The following is an 18,013-nucleotide window of genomic DNA, read 5'->3' as shown; positions in this document are numbered from 1 at the left end:
AATACTTACATGGAAATCAGGAATTAGTGGATTTGAAATTGGCTGAGGTTTACATAGTTTTGGAAAGTCTTGGAAAGAAGATTGCAAAAGGTGAGATTGCAGGGAAATGCCTTGAGCGTGCAAGACAAGTTAAAGACAGATAGGGGCAATTAAAAACCAAACCGAATAAATCAAAATTTTAAAAATTGAATTAAAAAAAATAAAAACCAAAACCAAAACCGAAATTTAGAAAAAATCGAAATAACTGAAACCAAAATTTTCGGTTTAGATTTTAGTTAAAACCGAATTTTAATAATATATACTCTATTATATATATTAGAATATATATTATATATTATAAAATATATATTATGAAATCAAATTTCAGTATATTATATATTAATATATAAATATATGATATATGATATGTTATATGTTACATATTATATATTATATATTAGATATAATAATAAAAAGTTTGGTTAGTTCGGTTAATCGAAATTCTAATCCAAAAACCGAAATAACCAAAAATAAAAAAAACTGAATCGATTTAATCAAAAATAGAAAAAGCTAAACCTAAAAAACATAAACCGAAATTTTTGGTTCAGTTATTAGGTTTTAACCGAATAATGCTCACCATTAGATAGGGGCAGGTCCTATGCCCAAGCTTTGACAGGTGGAGCATTAAATGAGCCATCTGTTAGAGGGGCTCACTTTTTGAGTAAAACCATGCCAAGTGTTGAACTGGGTAACTTGAAGAGACTCAAACCAGGCCCACAGAATTTTAGTTATGGGCTAAATCGAGTGACACTTGGCGTTGGGCCTCTAGAAAACTCAAAGAATTTTAGTAATGGGCTTTTAAATGGGCCATCACCTAGTAATTTAAAGCTTAAAGAAGGGGTTGGGCCGAAGGAACTAAAGGAACAGGTGATCACTTAAATGGACACATGACAAGGCTGGACTAAAGGTGGTAGACCAGTGTCTGGGTCTATCATCTTTTAACTCTAGATCTGATTCGAAGAGGGGAGGTTTGAACACAACAGTGGCGGAGAAGCTCAGCTGGAGACCAAGACTAGTCTCCTATTCCACGACCCCGGAATGTACAAACCCGAAGTTTGATCTGCGGAGGTTTGACGATGATGGTTTTGATTCAAATTGGGTAAACTATGAAGAAGAAAAAGGAAGATGATGAGCTTCTCCTCGAAGGTTCCAGCATAGGAAGTGTGAGAAGCAGGTACTCGAAAAGCTCATCTATAGCGGGTGTAGACCTTGGAACAACACTTCTGTTTGGAGAAGATTTTACCCCTAAGCCTGTGAACTCTTTGGAGCTATTGAAGAGCTTGGGAATGGGAGGCGCTGAATGTCTTAGCCAAATTCAGAGAAGAACCTGTTCCTCATCTAGATCAAATATCAAATATCAAACACCTTCTCATCCAGAAATAGTCAAATATCAAATATCAAACACCTTCTCATCCATGTCGCCATGGGCCTTAGATGTTCTCCATCCCTCAACCAATGGTTAGCTTAGCTGGTGGAAGTTGCAGACCCAAGTTGCCCTATCACAAAAAGTGACATTTTTGTGGACCCAAGTTGCAGACATAGAGACATGAATGCACCACCCCGGTTTTGCCCTATCACATGTGCCCGTCTGCACTTAAATAATGATGAAAAGGTTGTCAGTCTCTTTTGTTTTGTTTTAAGGTAAAACCCATGATGCATCCGTTGCAACTTGTAAGGTGCGTCATATATGAAATTATGATATATGAAAAATTTAGGATCTATTTAGTGCGTCTTTTTAAAAGATCTTCTTATATCTTTGACAGTTAAAAACGTATTGGGCTTTTGACATAAGATTTGGGCATTTTGAAAACAGTTTGATAGACGTGTATCTTTTTGTGTATTTGCCCGCATCTTTTTGTGAGAGGTTAAAACGCGAAAGTCGCAAGAAGCTTCATTTGAAACTTCTCAAAATCAGCCCAAAATAACTTTCTCATGTCTTTTTAGTGCATCATCTTTTGGCGAGCCAAACAAGAATAGACCGAAAATTGGTTTTCCCAATTTATAAACAACCGAAATATCACACAAAAGGACACGCCAAACAGGCCCTTAATAAAAAACAATATTAATATTAAAATGAACTTTATACATACATATACATACATAAGTATATAAAATTAAAAATGATTGAATTCAAATTCGCTCAATCAGATACCATTATTCTAGAATATAATGCATTGGTGATGACAAAACTCTTTGGGACGAGGATAATATTTGACTTACTCAAAAATCGGGAGCAAGAGTTTGTCTTCGCCTTTGCTTGTCATATGCCAAACATCTTGAGGCCACAATGGCTGTGTGTTGGGCTGTGAAACCAATAATAACGCTTCATGTCAGTCATTAAATACAAATGACCCATCAACCACTCAGTCTCTCATTTAGCATTTATGACTGGTATGAGACATTGTTATTGCCATTGGTTTCGCACTTATGGGGGTTCAGCTGATCTTAATTCAAATATCTTCATGTGGTCTGTGGAACCACTTTATCATTACGTCTATGATTTGATTGTAAACGATGCCTTTGTTTTTAGTGAAATATGATTTAAGTTTGGTTCTCAAGAAAAAACAAAAAAAAAAAAAAAGAAGAAAATACAAGGAATAAAAAGGGAATTCCTAGCCCCATTAGAAGTTATTTTTGGGCTGTTCTTCAATGTAAATTGTTTTTCACTTTTTTCTTTTTTGTTGTGAGTTCCAAAATTAAATTACAACCATCTAGTTTGAAAACAAGTTATTTCTTAAATTTAAATAAATAATATGTTTTTAAATTTTTTATTTGAAAATACATGTTTTTGTATTAAATCATATAATGTATCCCTCCATCTTTCATAAATCATAAATGTATGTGCTCTAACATTTGATAAAAACATTATTTACATTGAAGAATTTCCTTTTTTTTTGTGATTTTATTTTTGTGTTCTTTGTAAAGCTTTTATCTTCCCTTTACTGTTAGGTTATTTGGATCTCTACAATGACAATGAGAGGCCTACACATGGAAGTTTCATTTTTGCCTCATTCCATCGTATTCTTTAGGCCACGTTTGTTTGAGGTGTAAATGAGAACGGGTAAACTTTATATCCCGGTACAATTTTGTAAGCATTTGGTAGAGGTATAATACACCTCGTAAATTGGTGCAAAAATCATGGTTTTTAAAACCGACCTAATGACCAAACCAGTCTGGGGTCCGGTTACCAGGTCGAACGGTCCAACCGTTCAAACTGAACATTCGGCCTGTTCTGACAACAAAATAAAAAATTCAAAAAAAAAAAAATGGTCAAAACCGTTTGAACGGTTAGAATGATTAACCATCCGGTTCAGCGGTTCGTTGACCAAAATCAACGGTTTTGGGGGGAAATCTGTTTTTTGGGGAAAACAGAACCGATCACCTGGCTGGTTCTCGGTCTGATCATCCGGTCCGGTCCGGTTTTGAAAACTATGGTAAAAATCTATTTTTTGTTGATGATTTCCTTGAAAATTGCTGAAAAGTTTACATTGATAAAATCGATGTAAAACTCCATTTCTTCTAAACTCAATGAAACTTCTTTCTCTTTCCATATGAAAATAGGGCCTAAGGCTTCTGTCCTCTTGTACTTTTCTCCTTGAAGAAATCCTTCCAAATTCTGGGCAAGGGTTCTAGCATCATGAAAAAGTAGTCAAGATCATCGACAACCAAAAAACTAAAATTGACGAGAACATAAGCGTTCACTGGTCAACAAACACCCTCTCATCTGGTCAATAAACACAAGCAATTGTCGTCACCAATGGTCGTCTCTCAGATTCTGAGCGAAGAAAGATAAAACTGGTGAGAACACAAGCAACTGTCACCAATAATGGTCATCTCTTAGATTCTAAGTAGAGAAAACTAAAACCGGTGAGAACACGAGCAACCGCCACCAACAATGGTTGTCTCTCAGATTCTAAGCGGAGAAAACTAAAATTGGTGAGAACACGAGCAACCGTCATCATCAATGGTCATCTCTCAGATTCTAAGGGGAGAAAACTAAAATTGGTGAGAACACGAGCAACCGTCATCATCAATGGTCATCTCTCAGATTCTAAGCGGAGAAAACTAAAATCGGTGAGAACACGAGCAGTCGTCATCATCAATGGTCATCTCTCAGATTTTGAGCAGAGAAAAATAAAATTGGAGAGAACACGAGCAACCGTCACCGGCAATGGTCGTCTCTCAGATTCTGAGAGGAGAAAAGAAATCTTTGATCAATCTCCTTCTCTCCCGGTTCTCTCTCTCGCTCGCTCTCTCTCTCTCTCTCTCTCTCTATTTCTACCTTTCTATAAATCTCTCATTGCAAGAACCAGAAAATAGAGTAACCTCCATTTACGTTATTGTAAAAAGACAGGACAAGTGTAAATGAGCACCATCTCTCTCTCTACCTCTCTGATAAATCTCCTGCTGCAACAAATTAGAAAATAGATTAACCTCCATTTATGTTGATCTAACCAAACAGGACGAGTGTAAATGGACACAATGGTCATCTATATTTTACATTCTCACTGAACCATGTGTCTCAATTCCATCTGTGTAAAATTACATTTACACCAGAAACAAATGCAGCCTTAGTTCAAAGTTCATGGGTTGGGGTGGGTTGAGTTTACCACTTATCAATAAAAAATATCTAGTTCCGAATCTAAGCCTAACTCGATAACTGGGCCTATTGATAAGCCTTAGCCTGATTCTTATACAAAGCCCAAAGCCTGGTCTAAAAAGAAGTAAAAGTAAAATTGAGATCCAAACAAAACTTATTATTATTATTATTATATATTAGTAAATGCTAATATATATTTTAGCATATTAATTATTAATTACAAAAGTCTGAGCCTATGGGCCTCAAATTTATGCTTGAGCCCAAGTTGATGGCCAAGCCTGCTGGGTTACCCGGCTCAAGAACCCGTCTAATTATATAATTTAAAAATAAATGGAACCCTGGAGGTTTTTCAGAGATGATGATTTTGTGGCAGCTTGCATTCTCTACCCACAAGAACTCTGCCACACCCACTTGACATCGCAGCAGCTACGCATCGGTAACATCATATTTTATATTATTATGCGTAACATCATATTTTATATTATTATGCATGGGAGATGTTCTTCATACACGGCTGTAGTGGTTTGTAGGTAGAGTTATTTTGGACAAGAGATCCGGATGGGGTTGATTTTTGGATCATTAATATGGACGCTAGCCTAAAAGCGTTAAATACAGTGGAGAGAGAGGTTGTTGACTGTATAAGATCCACACTTTGCTAACTACAACTAATTTGGTTAGAATAACAATGTGGCGGAAATTTGCTGATAGAGATGGATGGGCAGATCCTATTCCACTTCTTTCTTTTCTTGGAAGGAGAGAAAAAGGGATGGACCCCCTATGCATGTTTGCTTGGAAAATAACAACTTGGGATCTTAAATTTCTATTAGTTGTTTGGTGATCATTTTCCCTTATTTTTTACTTTTTTCCTTTTGTGTTGATTTAATGGACAAAAAATTGAAAAAATAAAACTCTCTTCTCTTTGTTGGGTTGTATTGAGAGGATAGTTTGGGGTTCTAACCGTCTATTATTAATATCTCCCAATAAGATATGAGTACAGATGTGCATCTCACAAGGGGCCCTACAATATCCCACATCACATCTTCGTCGTGTATTGGGAACGTTTCTATATGATATACTAAAATAGATGATATTATCATCGAGAGATATTTGCAATACATGCGGGAATAAGATATTACCAATGCATGCCGAAATGTGCATGTAAAACACCTGTAGATCGCCAATGTAAACTCGTTTGGAGGATGCAGAAGGAAGAATGGTTTACTGGTGTGAACAAGTTGGGAGGCAGGAATGAATGGAACAAGACCAACACCAGCGGTATCAATTAACATGGGTGGAAGCGCGTCATGGACGGCATGTGAGGGTGTAAATGGTTGAATAGCTGCAATCCACATGATACTTAATTTGTTTTGATGCTCTTTGCCTTGTTTGACGACCAATGCAGCTGCATGTCTTTAAGTTTTAATGGCTGAGCAACTTCCAACCAACCCCCGAAGTTAGAGTCCTAGTCAGTTGTGTTTCAGCTTTAAAAGTCGATCAGTTATACTCTGTCTCTCCTTCTTCTCCTGTTATTATCTCACGAGACACGAATCATGAATCAAGAGATGAGAAAATCTTGCAGATTTATGGATTTTCATTCTCTCTTATGACATAGAACCAGGAGCCTTCTTTCTTCTTTCTTCTCTCAAACCCTCAAATCATTTACTTAAAAATTTGGGATTCAATAGGGGGACTTTCCCATTAGGTCATGACTTTGGAGTTCTCATGAGATTTATGCATTAAATTTAATTATTTATAAAGAAAACCTCTCAAAACGTTTAGGGGTATTTGGTGTAATGGGGTTGCGTTGTTTTGTGTTTTGGATCGATCAATACAAATTTGTGAGAAATGTATTGCTACATCCAATATGAACAAATGTCATTTCTACTAAAAATATGTATGTGAGAAAAATCAAATTTGATGTTTTAGATAGAAATAAAAATTTTTATTACAAATTTGTATTAATCAACTCAAAATACCATAACAATGCAATGTTATTATACCAAACACCTCCTTACTCTCTCCACTTGAGAAACTCAGTTGTGTTTATAACAACTCTAATACTGCTTTAAAAGCAAGCTTATTTAGGACACATTTGGGAGAGCTTCATCATTTGATTGAGTGGCGTTGACTGAGAGAAATTACCAAAACCAGTTTCACCGGAAGGTTGATTTTTCAGCTTAATGTAAGCGTCTTCTGGGTTTCTTCCAAAAATAACTTTAGGACAGCTCTCCGCCTTTCCCCATGGGGCGTAGCTTGCAATGCTTAAAGCCCTCCCATGCAAACAGGAACCTAATTAAGAGATATAATCTCTATTCGATTTAGTACTTTAGCGAGGTTGTTTTTTATTTTTTCTTTTCTCCAAAGTATCTGTATTTGCTAGTTGCTTGCTTTAGGTGGTACAGCTGATGTTCGATTTAATACCAAAAGAACTGCTTGGTTCCTTGTACATGATGGGTGATCCATGGACAATATATATGTTTTACAGAGAACACCTGTCAACATTCAACCATTACCTCACAATTTCCAGGAAGCCGTAGTTGTCTAGTTGATGGCTAAGTAGTAAATGGAACCAACTTTCATCATTTCCTCTTTTCACTCTCTCTCTCTCTCCTTGGGAGTGGGGGGACCAGGACCCTAAACCACTCCTAACTCATTCTATCCTTATTATTTGGACATGGGACAACCAAACTCGAGGTTGGTACATGGAATTCAATAATAAAATAAAAAGCAATTCCACGAATTAATTGCTTTTTGGGTTTGTCTATCATTTCAATTGGACATGGGTTTGACTATCTTCCTTATATGGATCATCACTCAGTATCCTTAGTGTGAGGGTCTTATTGTGCAAATATACAAATAAAGATAAAGATATAAATTAACAATATACTTACACAAGTAGCCATTTTATATATAATAATATAGTCATGCATATTATCTTGTATTATATGAAAATACAAAATTTTATATTCCTTTCTGCCTTTTTTTGAGTGAAGAAACTATTGTTCCCTCAAAACATATTGCATGTCCCACATGCACCTCCTTTATCAGGAAGGATTGAGTTAGGATCAAGCAAAAGTCAGCATCAATTTGATCTCACTCGAGATTGTATCTCATCCCTTTGTCATTCTTACATTGGAGATTGAACTGCTTAAAATTGTTTTGTTGTTTCATGAAATCAATGAAGTTGGGTTCCATCAACCTTTGGTTGGTTTATCTTATAGCGTTGCCTTGTTCATGAATACCATCAAGCTGTAGGATAAGGATATGACACAATGAATGGTCGCTTTTCGACATCTTAATTACAATCCACTTGATTATTCACATTTTTTATTTTTCTATATATTGATGACATGCTTGAATTCATTCTAAAACAACTGCACATTAATGCATAGAAGCTTTCTACTCTTTCTTTTTCTTTCTTTTTTTTTAACTGTTATAAGAAATTAATATGATAATATCTAACCCTTTTTTAGGACTGGAATGAAGTGTTGAGCTTATACGTACATTGATTTCAATTGAGGGGCAGAACAATACCTCTATAAAAGTTTCCCATTAGAAGATATATTGATTTGGGCACAACCCATTTTACATAAATAGACCTATTAATTTTTTCCAGGAATGGGAAAGTTATAAGTCAGAAATCCATAATCCATCAAAATAATTGCATTTAAAATGAACTAATTTTGCAACCAAACTTTTTCTGAGTATCATTCTACCATCCAATCTTAGGCTGTGTTTAGTAAATCTTCCACGGGCATTTTTTGGGATTTTAAAAGATTAAAGACCAAGTCTTAGAGATTCTTTGGTTTACTAGAAAAAAGTGCCTAGAATTGAAATTGAAATGGTCTATTATGAATCCTATTGTTTTTTTCATGGTTTTTGAAACCAACTCGGAGACTGAATCGGTCAGGGGTTCGGTTACCGAGTTGAACGGCCAGCCCGTTTTGACAAAAATAAAATAAAAAAATTGAAAACCGGTCAAAATCGCTCAAACGATTTTAATTGTTAACTGCCCAGGTCTGCGGTTTACTGACCAAAATCAATGGTTTTTATGGAAAATCCGGTCTGATTTTGAAAACCATAGATTCTTTGACAGGAATGGGATTTCGATTCCCAATCTTGGTGGAATAGTTTTCCCCCATATGGGGGAATAACCATTTTAGCCCCCCTAGGGAATGGGATCCCATTCTTGAGTTTGTCAAGAAGTAAAGAATCTAGGACAAAAAACCCCCAAACCCAAATATTAGTAAATTAATAAAACATTACTAAATTAAGTATTAGATAATAATAATAATAATAAATAGTATATTAATAATAAAATATTAAAAAAACAAGAAAAACAAATATATTGATTATTAAATATAATAATAATAAAGTAATAATAAAAAGCAAAATTATTATTTATTAAATAATAATATCATTATATATTCATAAAATAACAATAAAGTAATAATAAAATAATAAATAGTTTAATACAAAATTGAAAATTTTCAATTGATTACAATTCCAAATCTAAATGAACCAAACAACAACAATCAAAATCCGATTCTAATTCTCGACTAGACCAAACAAGTATCAAGAATAGGTGATTCTAATTCCAATTCCTAGGGATTCCGATCCAAATTCTATCTACAAACCAAACAGACCCTTAGACTTCATTTGGTTTGTGGGATGGGGATGAGAAAAAGGGAATATTCCAAAATCGTGGATGGGATGAGAAAAGGGAATTGAGAAAAAGGGAATATTCCCTTTTCTCATATTTGTTTTGAGGGAAAGAGGGGGATGGGATGAAAAAAATGTGGGATACGAGATCCGAAAATCGTGGATTCGGGGTCACACCAAAATAGTGTGACCCCGGTGGGAAAACTCGAGTTACAATCTCCTTCCTCTCTCCCTCCCTCCTTCCGTAAGGTGGCAGTGACGTCAGAGCACAACCATGCCGGTGGGGTCATCGTTGTTAGAGTTAGAAGAGCACAACCCTGCTGAAGGCGGTAGCGACGACGGTGTCAACGTCACCGATCGCAACCATTCTAAAATTCAGGTAATAACTTTCGTGAAGATCATTCGAGATGAAGAAGAAGTTATAGTGGCAATCAATGTCATCGATCACAACCATTCGAAAGTTCAGGTAATAACGTCGCCGATCGCGACCATCCGACGTCGACATCAATGTCACCTTGAGGTCATACAAGTTACAGTGGCAATTGGGAATAAATAAAGAGATTGAAACGAGAAGAAGAAGAAGAAGAAGAAGAAGAAGAAGAAGAGAGTGGGAGAGGTGGAAGATGAAGGGGGTAGCCGTCGCTTGACTTGCCTCTGTTCGTCTCGAACAAAGGAGGAAGGTGAACAGTGCCATTTTAGAGGTGGGAGATGAAGGGGGTAGTCGTTGCCTGACTCGCCTTTGTTCGTCTCGAATGAAGGAGAAAGGTGAATAGTGTCATTTCGATCCCCTTTTACACTTTCCCATCCCACCCAAATCTTCCCACAAATCAAATGGAGCCTTAGTCTTTTTTTCTTTTGATAACAAAGAGCTAACAAATCGAAAAAACTGTAGTGACCCAAAAATAGGAAGCTTCAAATGAAACTTTGACTGAAAACAGAAAGCTAGTGTATATGAAAGATCTATGCATCATCAAATGTTCTTCAAGCTCTCAAAATCTGCTGAGCTTTTTAAAGGATATATTTAACAAGACTTGCTTGCCAAGTGCAATCAATTTAGTAGAGAATACATCCAAAAAGTGTGAGATGAAATAAAAAAGTCAAGAGATAACCACAAAGACAATTAGAGGATATCCTTGATTTCTATTGAAAAGGATGCATGCGGACTGGTAAAGGCTCCTTTCTTGAATCACTCAACATCTCTTTCTTTTCCTCATTTAAGGAATTTTTACATTTTTCTCTCTCTACACACAACACACATTTTGGCCTTTTTGGGCTCTGAAGCATCAAAACAAGTTTTTGTTTCAAATTGGGAAAATTCCTGATTAGTACCCTATACTTTGGGCTTAGTGCCATTTGGGTCTCCAAACTTTAAAATGCGACATTTCAGTACCTGAACTTTTAAAACATGAGAATCTAGTACCTACTGTTAACTATCTGTTAACCAGTCGTTAAGTGGTATTTGAAAAAGACATAAATGTCCTTCGAGTGTCATCTAATTTTCTTTATCAACCATCAAAACATTGACAGAAACTTAATAGTCTCAAACCCCTACCTCTTCAATTCAAGAAAGTTGGGGTCACCAGAATGCCCACTCAAACGTGACCCCAACTTTCTTGAATGATAAAAGCAAATATTTGGGACTATTAATTTTTTGTCAACGTTTAGATAGTTGATAAAAAAAATTAAATAACACTTGAAGGACTTTTATGTCTTTTTCAAATACTATTAACAACAGGTACTACATTATCATACTTGAAAAGTTTGGGTATTAAAGTTCGGGGACTAATGTATGTGACACTAGGCCCAAGTTACAAGTACTAATAGAAAATTTTCCCTTTCAAATTTACAAAGCTACCTAAACCTCAAGATCATTCTTGTGATCTTTAGGTATGACACGTACACTGGATTTGCCTTTTAGAACTTCAGGCTTTAAATAGTACGTGTATGGTCGCAACTGGCCATTAAAGTTTTACTCTAATGACAATAATGCCCTAATTCCCCTTTCTTGTATATACCCCCGCGGCTGATGGCTAGCTGTTTATGCATGCACTAATAAAAAATAAATATATAAATTAGCATTATATAATCTAACTTTGAAAAGAAACGTAGAACTAAAGGTGTCCATTTGTAGGGATGAAATTCGGGTTGGTCCAAATTAGTATTTTACACTACTTCGGGCTTAAGTTTTCAGGTCGGGCCTATTTAAATTTTGACAAAAGTCAAACCTAGGGGTGAGCAAAAATAACTGAAAAATCGATCAAAACCAAACCAAAAAATTGGTTATCTGAATCGATCAGTTTGGTGTTTTTAAAAAATCGAAGGTATCGATTCGGTTTCGGTTAACCAATATAAAAAACTGGCAGTTAATCGAAACGGCCGATATACATGTTTTTCTATATATTTTTTATATATTTATGTATATTATATATAATTGTATATTATAAATTAATAAATATGTAATATATATTATAATATATTATATATTATTTAAAATATAATATTTTATATATTTATAAATTTTTATTATATATTTTATAATATATTATAAAAACTAAAAAACCAAAAACCGGTGAATCGAACCGACAGTTAACTGACTGGTTTTGGTTCGATTCGAATTACCGATTTTCCAAAAACCGGTAGTACTGGTTTGATTCAAAAAAAGGCCCACGGTTCGATTTCCTAAACCGTGAGCACCCCTAGTCAAACCCAAGCCTGCCCAAGTTGCACCCTACCATTTTGTAATTTTAAACAATTTTGGTCGATCCTGATAAGATAAATCCTGAAGGCTAATTGGTTTGCTGGTCCACTATCCGGTCTAATATACTAGTTTAAATACTATAAAAAATAGCTAAATCAATGACAAATTGCTGTCATATTAAAATTTTTAATTAAAATGTTTTTTTTTTTTTGCAATTAGTATATCGAAGTGGATCATTTTTCCATTTATTACTTTTACTTTAATATCTAACCAACTTCTTAAATATTGCCTAGATATGACAGTATTTTGATAAAACAACAAAGTAACTCTGATCAAGTCTGTTTGGTCATATTTTTTTTCCTTATCTTATGATGCCTTTTGTCCTATTCAAATTTAAGATTAGGAGGCCCACTACTAACATTACGATAAAAGATCTCGTTAAATTTGTCAAACAAAACAAAAGCACTTCCTGCCTTTACCAAACAAAAACAATGAAAACAAATGACTCCTTTATTTCTACTTTTTATGCTAAAAATGCAATACGAAAAAAAAAAGTCACTTCCTTGATAGCTAAATTACAAGCTTTTAGAAATAATGTGATCCATTGCCTTTTAGATTACAAATTTGACTCATATGTGGAGGACAAATGACACAAAACTGTGAGGTTCCTTTTGTTGTTTTCTCACTCCTCACCCACAAATTTTATCAAGGATTTCTTATTCCCAATTCAAACTTAAATTTCACTATACTGATCAAGTTCCTCCTTCAATCCAAGTGGGGAGCTTTACCACCTCAGAATTTTAAAGCTCTACAGCTTTTGTAGCATTGAATCCAACAAAAGCAACTCGTTCCTTCGACAGTTGATCAGCTAATAAATAACTTATTATGACCCATATAACTTTGAAGGAATTCCATTCTATTCTAACCATCCAAATTTCATACAAGGGTCCACCCCATTAATTAATTAAATAAATCCTCAAGGGCACTTCCAAATCCCAATCCAACGGTTGAAGCTTCAAGGTCTATAAAGTTGGTAGAAAATTCAAGATTAAAAATCCAAGGGTAAAATGGTGTTTGGCAGTTCAGTAAATTCAATCCCAAGGCTGGGGCTATTTCCCTTCTCTTTCCGGTTTCCAATCCACATATAGAAGTTTAGAACCTGGCCAAAATTGGGGCTGGACCCGAAGAAACAAACCTTCGTCGGTTTCGTCCCAATTCACAGCGTAGCACGGTCCAACTAACCATGGCAAACGCCACAACTGTGGTCGGCGGAAAACGCCGGAAAATAGACGATCAGGGCGGGCAGCACAACCACCAGCCTCTGCTACCAGGACTTCCCGACCATCTCGCACAGCTCTGCCTTTCACTTGTTCCTCCCATGTTCCTCTACTCCGTCTGCCGCTCATGGCGACGTCTCATCTACTCCCCTTCCTTCCCTCCATTTCTTTCTCTTTATGCTCTCCTCTCCAACCTCGACTCAGCCACCTCCACCACCTCTCGTGTTAAGCAAAACCATTCTAATTCAATAGAGTTCTTCTCGTTTGACCCCATCTCATCATCATGGCATAAGCTTCCACCGCCTCCGCCAGATCACCTCCTCCAGCCGGTTCTCCTCCGACACCCATCCTTCATAGCACGAAACCTTCCCATTCAATCGGTTGCAGTCTCGGGGTACCTCGTTCTTCTTGCGGCTACGACGCACCACCTCCAGCCCGCCCTTTCCAGTCCTCTGGTCTTCCACCCAGTTTCCAAGCAATGGCTACTCGGCCCCACGATCTCCCCCCCACGCCGCTGGTGCGCCACGGGCTCCGCCGAGGGAGCAGTGTATATTGTGAGCGGCTTAGGGTCGCATTACAACCGAGAAGTAGCCCGGTCTGCAGAGCGCTGGGACTTGGAAAACAAGAACACCAACTGTTCGGGTTGGGAGTGGGAGAAGGTTTCTGCACTCAAGCATGGGAGGTTTAGCCGGGAGGCCGTGGGGGCCGTCGGTTGGAGAGGGAAGCTTTGTATGGTTAACGTGCACGGGGATGCACCCAAGGAAGGAACAGTTTACAACGTGGAGAAGGACCGGTGGGAGGAGATGCCGGAGGGGATGCTAGGGGGTTGGAATGGGCCGGCCGCGTCGATGGACGAGGATGTGCTGTACGTGGTTGATGAGACCAAAGGAATGCTCAGGAGATACAATTCTTATGGGGATTGCTGGGAGGAGCTCATTCAGTCAGCCCATCTCAAAGGAGTAGTGCAAATTGCAGCCGGCGGGGGTAAGGTTTGTGCTATTCGTTCACATGGTGACGGAATTGCAGTGGTGGATGTCGTCGCCAGACCACCGCAATTGTGGGTTGTGGATCCACCACCGGCATTGCAAGCTGTTTCTGTTCATATCTTGCCGAGGATGACAAGGCCGGTACCATGACTGCTGTAGCCAACATCACCGCCGGCGGTGGGGGACGATCCTTTTTCCGGGGAAAGGCCTCTTTTTTCTTTCTTTTTCTTACTGTATTTTTTGGGTTGGAAATTGTTAACCATAGGAGCATACTTAGATCTTATCTTGCATTAACTGGTATTAGCTAGCTTGAAAAGGGAATGAAATGCAAAGCAGCTTTTCATCTTGGTCTTGAGTGTTTCGTTATTTGGGTGCTTCGTTATTTGGATTGAGTGGTGAAGACAGAGCTTGTTTTCAAGCTTACTCTTCTTTTCTTCTGATTTTACATTAATTTTCAGTATAATTTTATTACTTTATTATGGTCCCCGATGATGGATCTCATTTATAAAAGTGGGTCCATCTATCTAAAATTGAGATGGGCCGGATCTCCTGCCCACAGTGGAATCTATTGACGACGGTCCACGGATCTCCTGTCCAGAGAAACTCAGTCCGGATGTTGTAAGTACTTCGTGGGAAAGAAGTCAAAGAACAAATTTATATGTGGAGTTTTTGGGAATCTTTTGTAACTGGGGCGGCCAGTTGTCGGCCACTACTTTATTTTTATACTAAATTCTGTATCACTGCTTGATAATTGATAATTTCGGTTGATAGGTTGACTCAGTACGGTTTCCGTCAGGATGGGTTAAAGCAGGTGAGTGGTGATTCGCGTGCTTAATAAGGGTGTAAACGGTATTCGAAAATTCGATTTTAAATTTGGTATTTGATATAATTGAATTGAATTCGAATAATTCGAATATTTAATCGGTCGAATTTCAATATTACCTGATTCGATTCAATAAATATCTGAATTTGATCGATAATTTAATTCTTATGTATAATATATAAAATATTTTACATAATTTATATATAATAATTAAGTTATAAAAACAATTTATATATTTATACACTTTATATCAATAAAATATTTATTTTATATATTTGTTAATTATCTAAAATAATCAATTAATCAAATTCGAATTGAATCAAATATTCCAATATTTAATTGGATTTGAATTTGGATATTAATTTTCAATATCCGTTGGATATCGAATCGAATTCGGATATCGGATTTTCTAGTTGGATTCGAATTCAGATATTGCCTAATCCGATTCGAATTCGACCCGTTTACACCCCTACTTACTAATCCATTTTGTGCGCTTCATAGTAATTTTCGAATGTCTCATTCACTTTTCGGGAAGTTACTTATTTGGTTAGGTATTTTCATGTTTTTGTATTTCCCAAGTAAATAAGACTAACCATTTTAGTTATAAAGATCCATTACTAAAAAGGGCAGGTTTGTCTCATCAAAAGTGTTGATAATTTTCCCCTATGTGGAAAAGTTATTTATCCATGGGGTAAATAATATCCAAGGAAAATAAAATTTTCATGGACCCCACATAAATTAAAAAGAAAACATGGGTATCTTGGATCTTAACCAATAAGAACCAAAATCCCATTGCCCACCTCTCAAAATCCCCCCAAAAAATGAACATGTCATTAAGTCAAACTAAGTACATCTATTCAAAACTTTGATCTCATTGCTAACTAACCAAACATGTGGAGGTAACTTGTGCACCATTTGACAGTACTAATTAGACCAATTGGTAAGGTCTTCTGGCGAGTTGCAGCCACATGAAACTAAAAACGAAATAACAATAAACTTATCTAGCTTTGGATTGGACCAGGTTGAGAAGTTATTAAATTTTCAATGGGCCCAAACCCTAACTGACTTGAAATTCCTCAAATCAAGCAACTAACTTATAGCCTTAATCTTGCCCAAATACAATAATGGCATTGTTTGATAATTGATACAGTATCAAAATTTCAAAGCATCCAACACAATCGTTACAGTCGTTACCTTTGTAGGTATCTAAGTGTCATCTAATTTGCCTCCAAGTTGCAAGTCATTAGTTCAACCATGCCATATCAGCATATAATGCACACACATATCTATACTATTTTAAAAAGTACCATTAGCCTCAAAAATATTTCTGAAATTTTCTGATCATAAAATTTGCTCCTCTATATTTAAATTTATTGATAAAATGAGGGCAAATAGGGTAATTGGTTATTGACATTAAATGAGTTGAAAAGAGGTCATTTTAAGATATTCAATACATTCAATTACCTCACATTAAATCCAATATTTAAGATATTAATTTGCATTTACCTTCATTCAATCATATATTTAAGGCATTTTTTTCTCATTATTAAATTCTATTAATTAAATTCATACATTATAAATTAATAATTCTAATAACATAGAAAACTATACTTTTAAAATCTACCTAAAAATAGTATTTTCATTCTAAGTGGAGGTAAGAAATTAAACCATTTTGGGTCAAATGGGTCAACCTATGTTGCCACAATTAAATAATAAAATTCAAAAATAGATAGTGATGGAGCGCGATCCGGCTGGTCTTAGCTGTCCGCTGCCTTGCTTCCGAACGGGGTAGCAGGGAACCTGAAATGGAGGAGATGGGAAAGCTCCGGGGGGAACCCGGTGTAGAGGCTCCGAAGCTCAAGTTAGAATCCTTCAAAAGCAAGGTAATACCAAATAGCGCAAAGTTTGCATACCTCCGTTGTCGGGGGGCAGGGGGCTCTTATAGTCACTTCGTGTACTCGTCCCGAGGCCCTTGTCAGATCGGGTATGATTACCCTTATGCTTGTCAATTCGGCCGTCGTCCTTTCTGTTGAGACAGAACCGTCACTGCCTAACCGTCTAACTGGAGATGGCGGTGTCAGTGGCGGTGGCAGGTGGCCGTTTAGAATGTTACTGCCAAACGTCAGATCCCAAGTTAGTTAGGCGTGGCACTCTCGGGCACGGACTTCCCTAGTGTTAGGCATGGTACGACTTGTTTGGTTTTGGTGCCCAGAAGGTGGTGCGAAGTGCTGAGCGAGGCAGTCTTGAGCTCGGAGGTATCTATAGGGCAGGTCAGTTCGGCGAGGTGTATCCCGAACTGTTACAAGGTGGGTCAGTTCGGCGAAGTGTATCCCGAGCTATTACAAGGTGGGTCAGTTCGACGAAGTATATCCCGAGCTGTTACAAGGTGGGTCAGTTCGGCGAAGTGTATCCCGAGCTGTTACAAGGTGGGTCAGTTCGGCGAAGTGTATCCCGAGCTGTTACAAGGTGGGTCAGTTCGGCGAAGTGTATCCCGAGCTGTTACAAGGGTCAGTTCAGCGAAGTGTGTCCCCTTGTTCCCGTCTAGGCTGGGCCCCTTTTGCCGAGCTGTTGTTTCTGCCACGTGTCACATAATAGAGAGGTCGGGCCAAATCTTCCTTCATCAATTGGCCCTCACTCCTTGCGCCGGAGGTCTTGCCATGGTGCGGGGAGTTTTCGCGAGGTAGCTGGTGGATTTGTCCCGTCCTTCGAACTTTCACTGCACGAGACGCTTTTGCTAGGGTTCTTTCGGTTTCCGAGAAGGCTAGAAATGTGGTTACTCAAGAACGCTGGTGGTTGTGACCGCGCGTTTTAAATTTCAAACCAATTCGCGCCGCAGGGACGTGACAACGGGTCATTTCAAAAAGGCGCGCCACTGCTGTACGTGCGCGGGCGACTGTCAGGGAGACGTGCGGCGCGTCAGTTTCGAAA

The 18,013-nt window shown here is 37.4% G+C and overlaps 1 protein-coding gene across 1 annotated transcript; it reads left to right on the top strand.

Moving 5' to 3' along the window:
• Positions 1 to 13,081: 13,081 nt before the first annotated feature.
• KUF1 (KAR-UP F-box 1) lies at positions 13,082 to 14,608 on the top strand. Its single transcript, XM_088981804.1, has one exon. It carries the CDS (start codon positions 13,243 to 13,245, stop codon positions 14,410 to 14,412), a length of 1,170 nt encoding a protein of 389 aa, XP_088837930.1. The 5' UTR covers positions 13,082 to 13,242; the 3' UTR covers positions 14,413 to 14,608.
• Positions 14,609 to 18,013: the final 3,405 nt, after the last annotated feature.

Source organism: Nelumbo lutea, chromosome 1 (genome assembly GCF_056320005.1).
Source record: "Nelumbo lutea isolate HS-2025 chromosome 1, American lotus-T2T, whole genome shotgun sequence".
Classification (NCBI taxonomy): domain Eukaryota; kingdom Viridiplantae; phylum Streptophyta; class Magnoliopsida; order Proteales; family Nelumbonaceae; genus Nelumbo; species Nelumbo lutea.
Note: the sequence above shows the minus strand (reverse complement) of the source record. Positions and strands in the feature narration are given on the sequence as shown.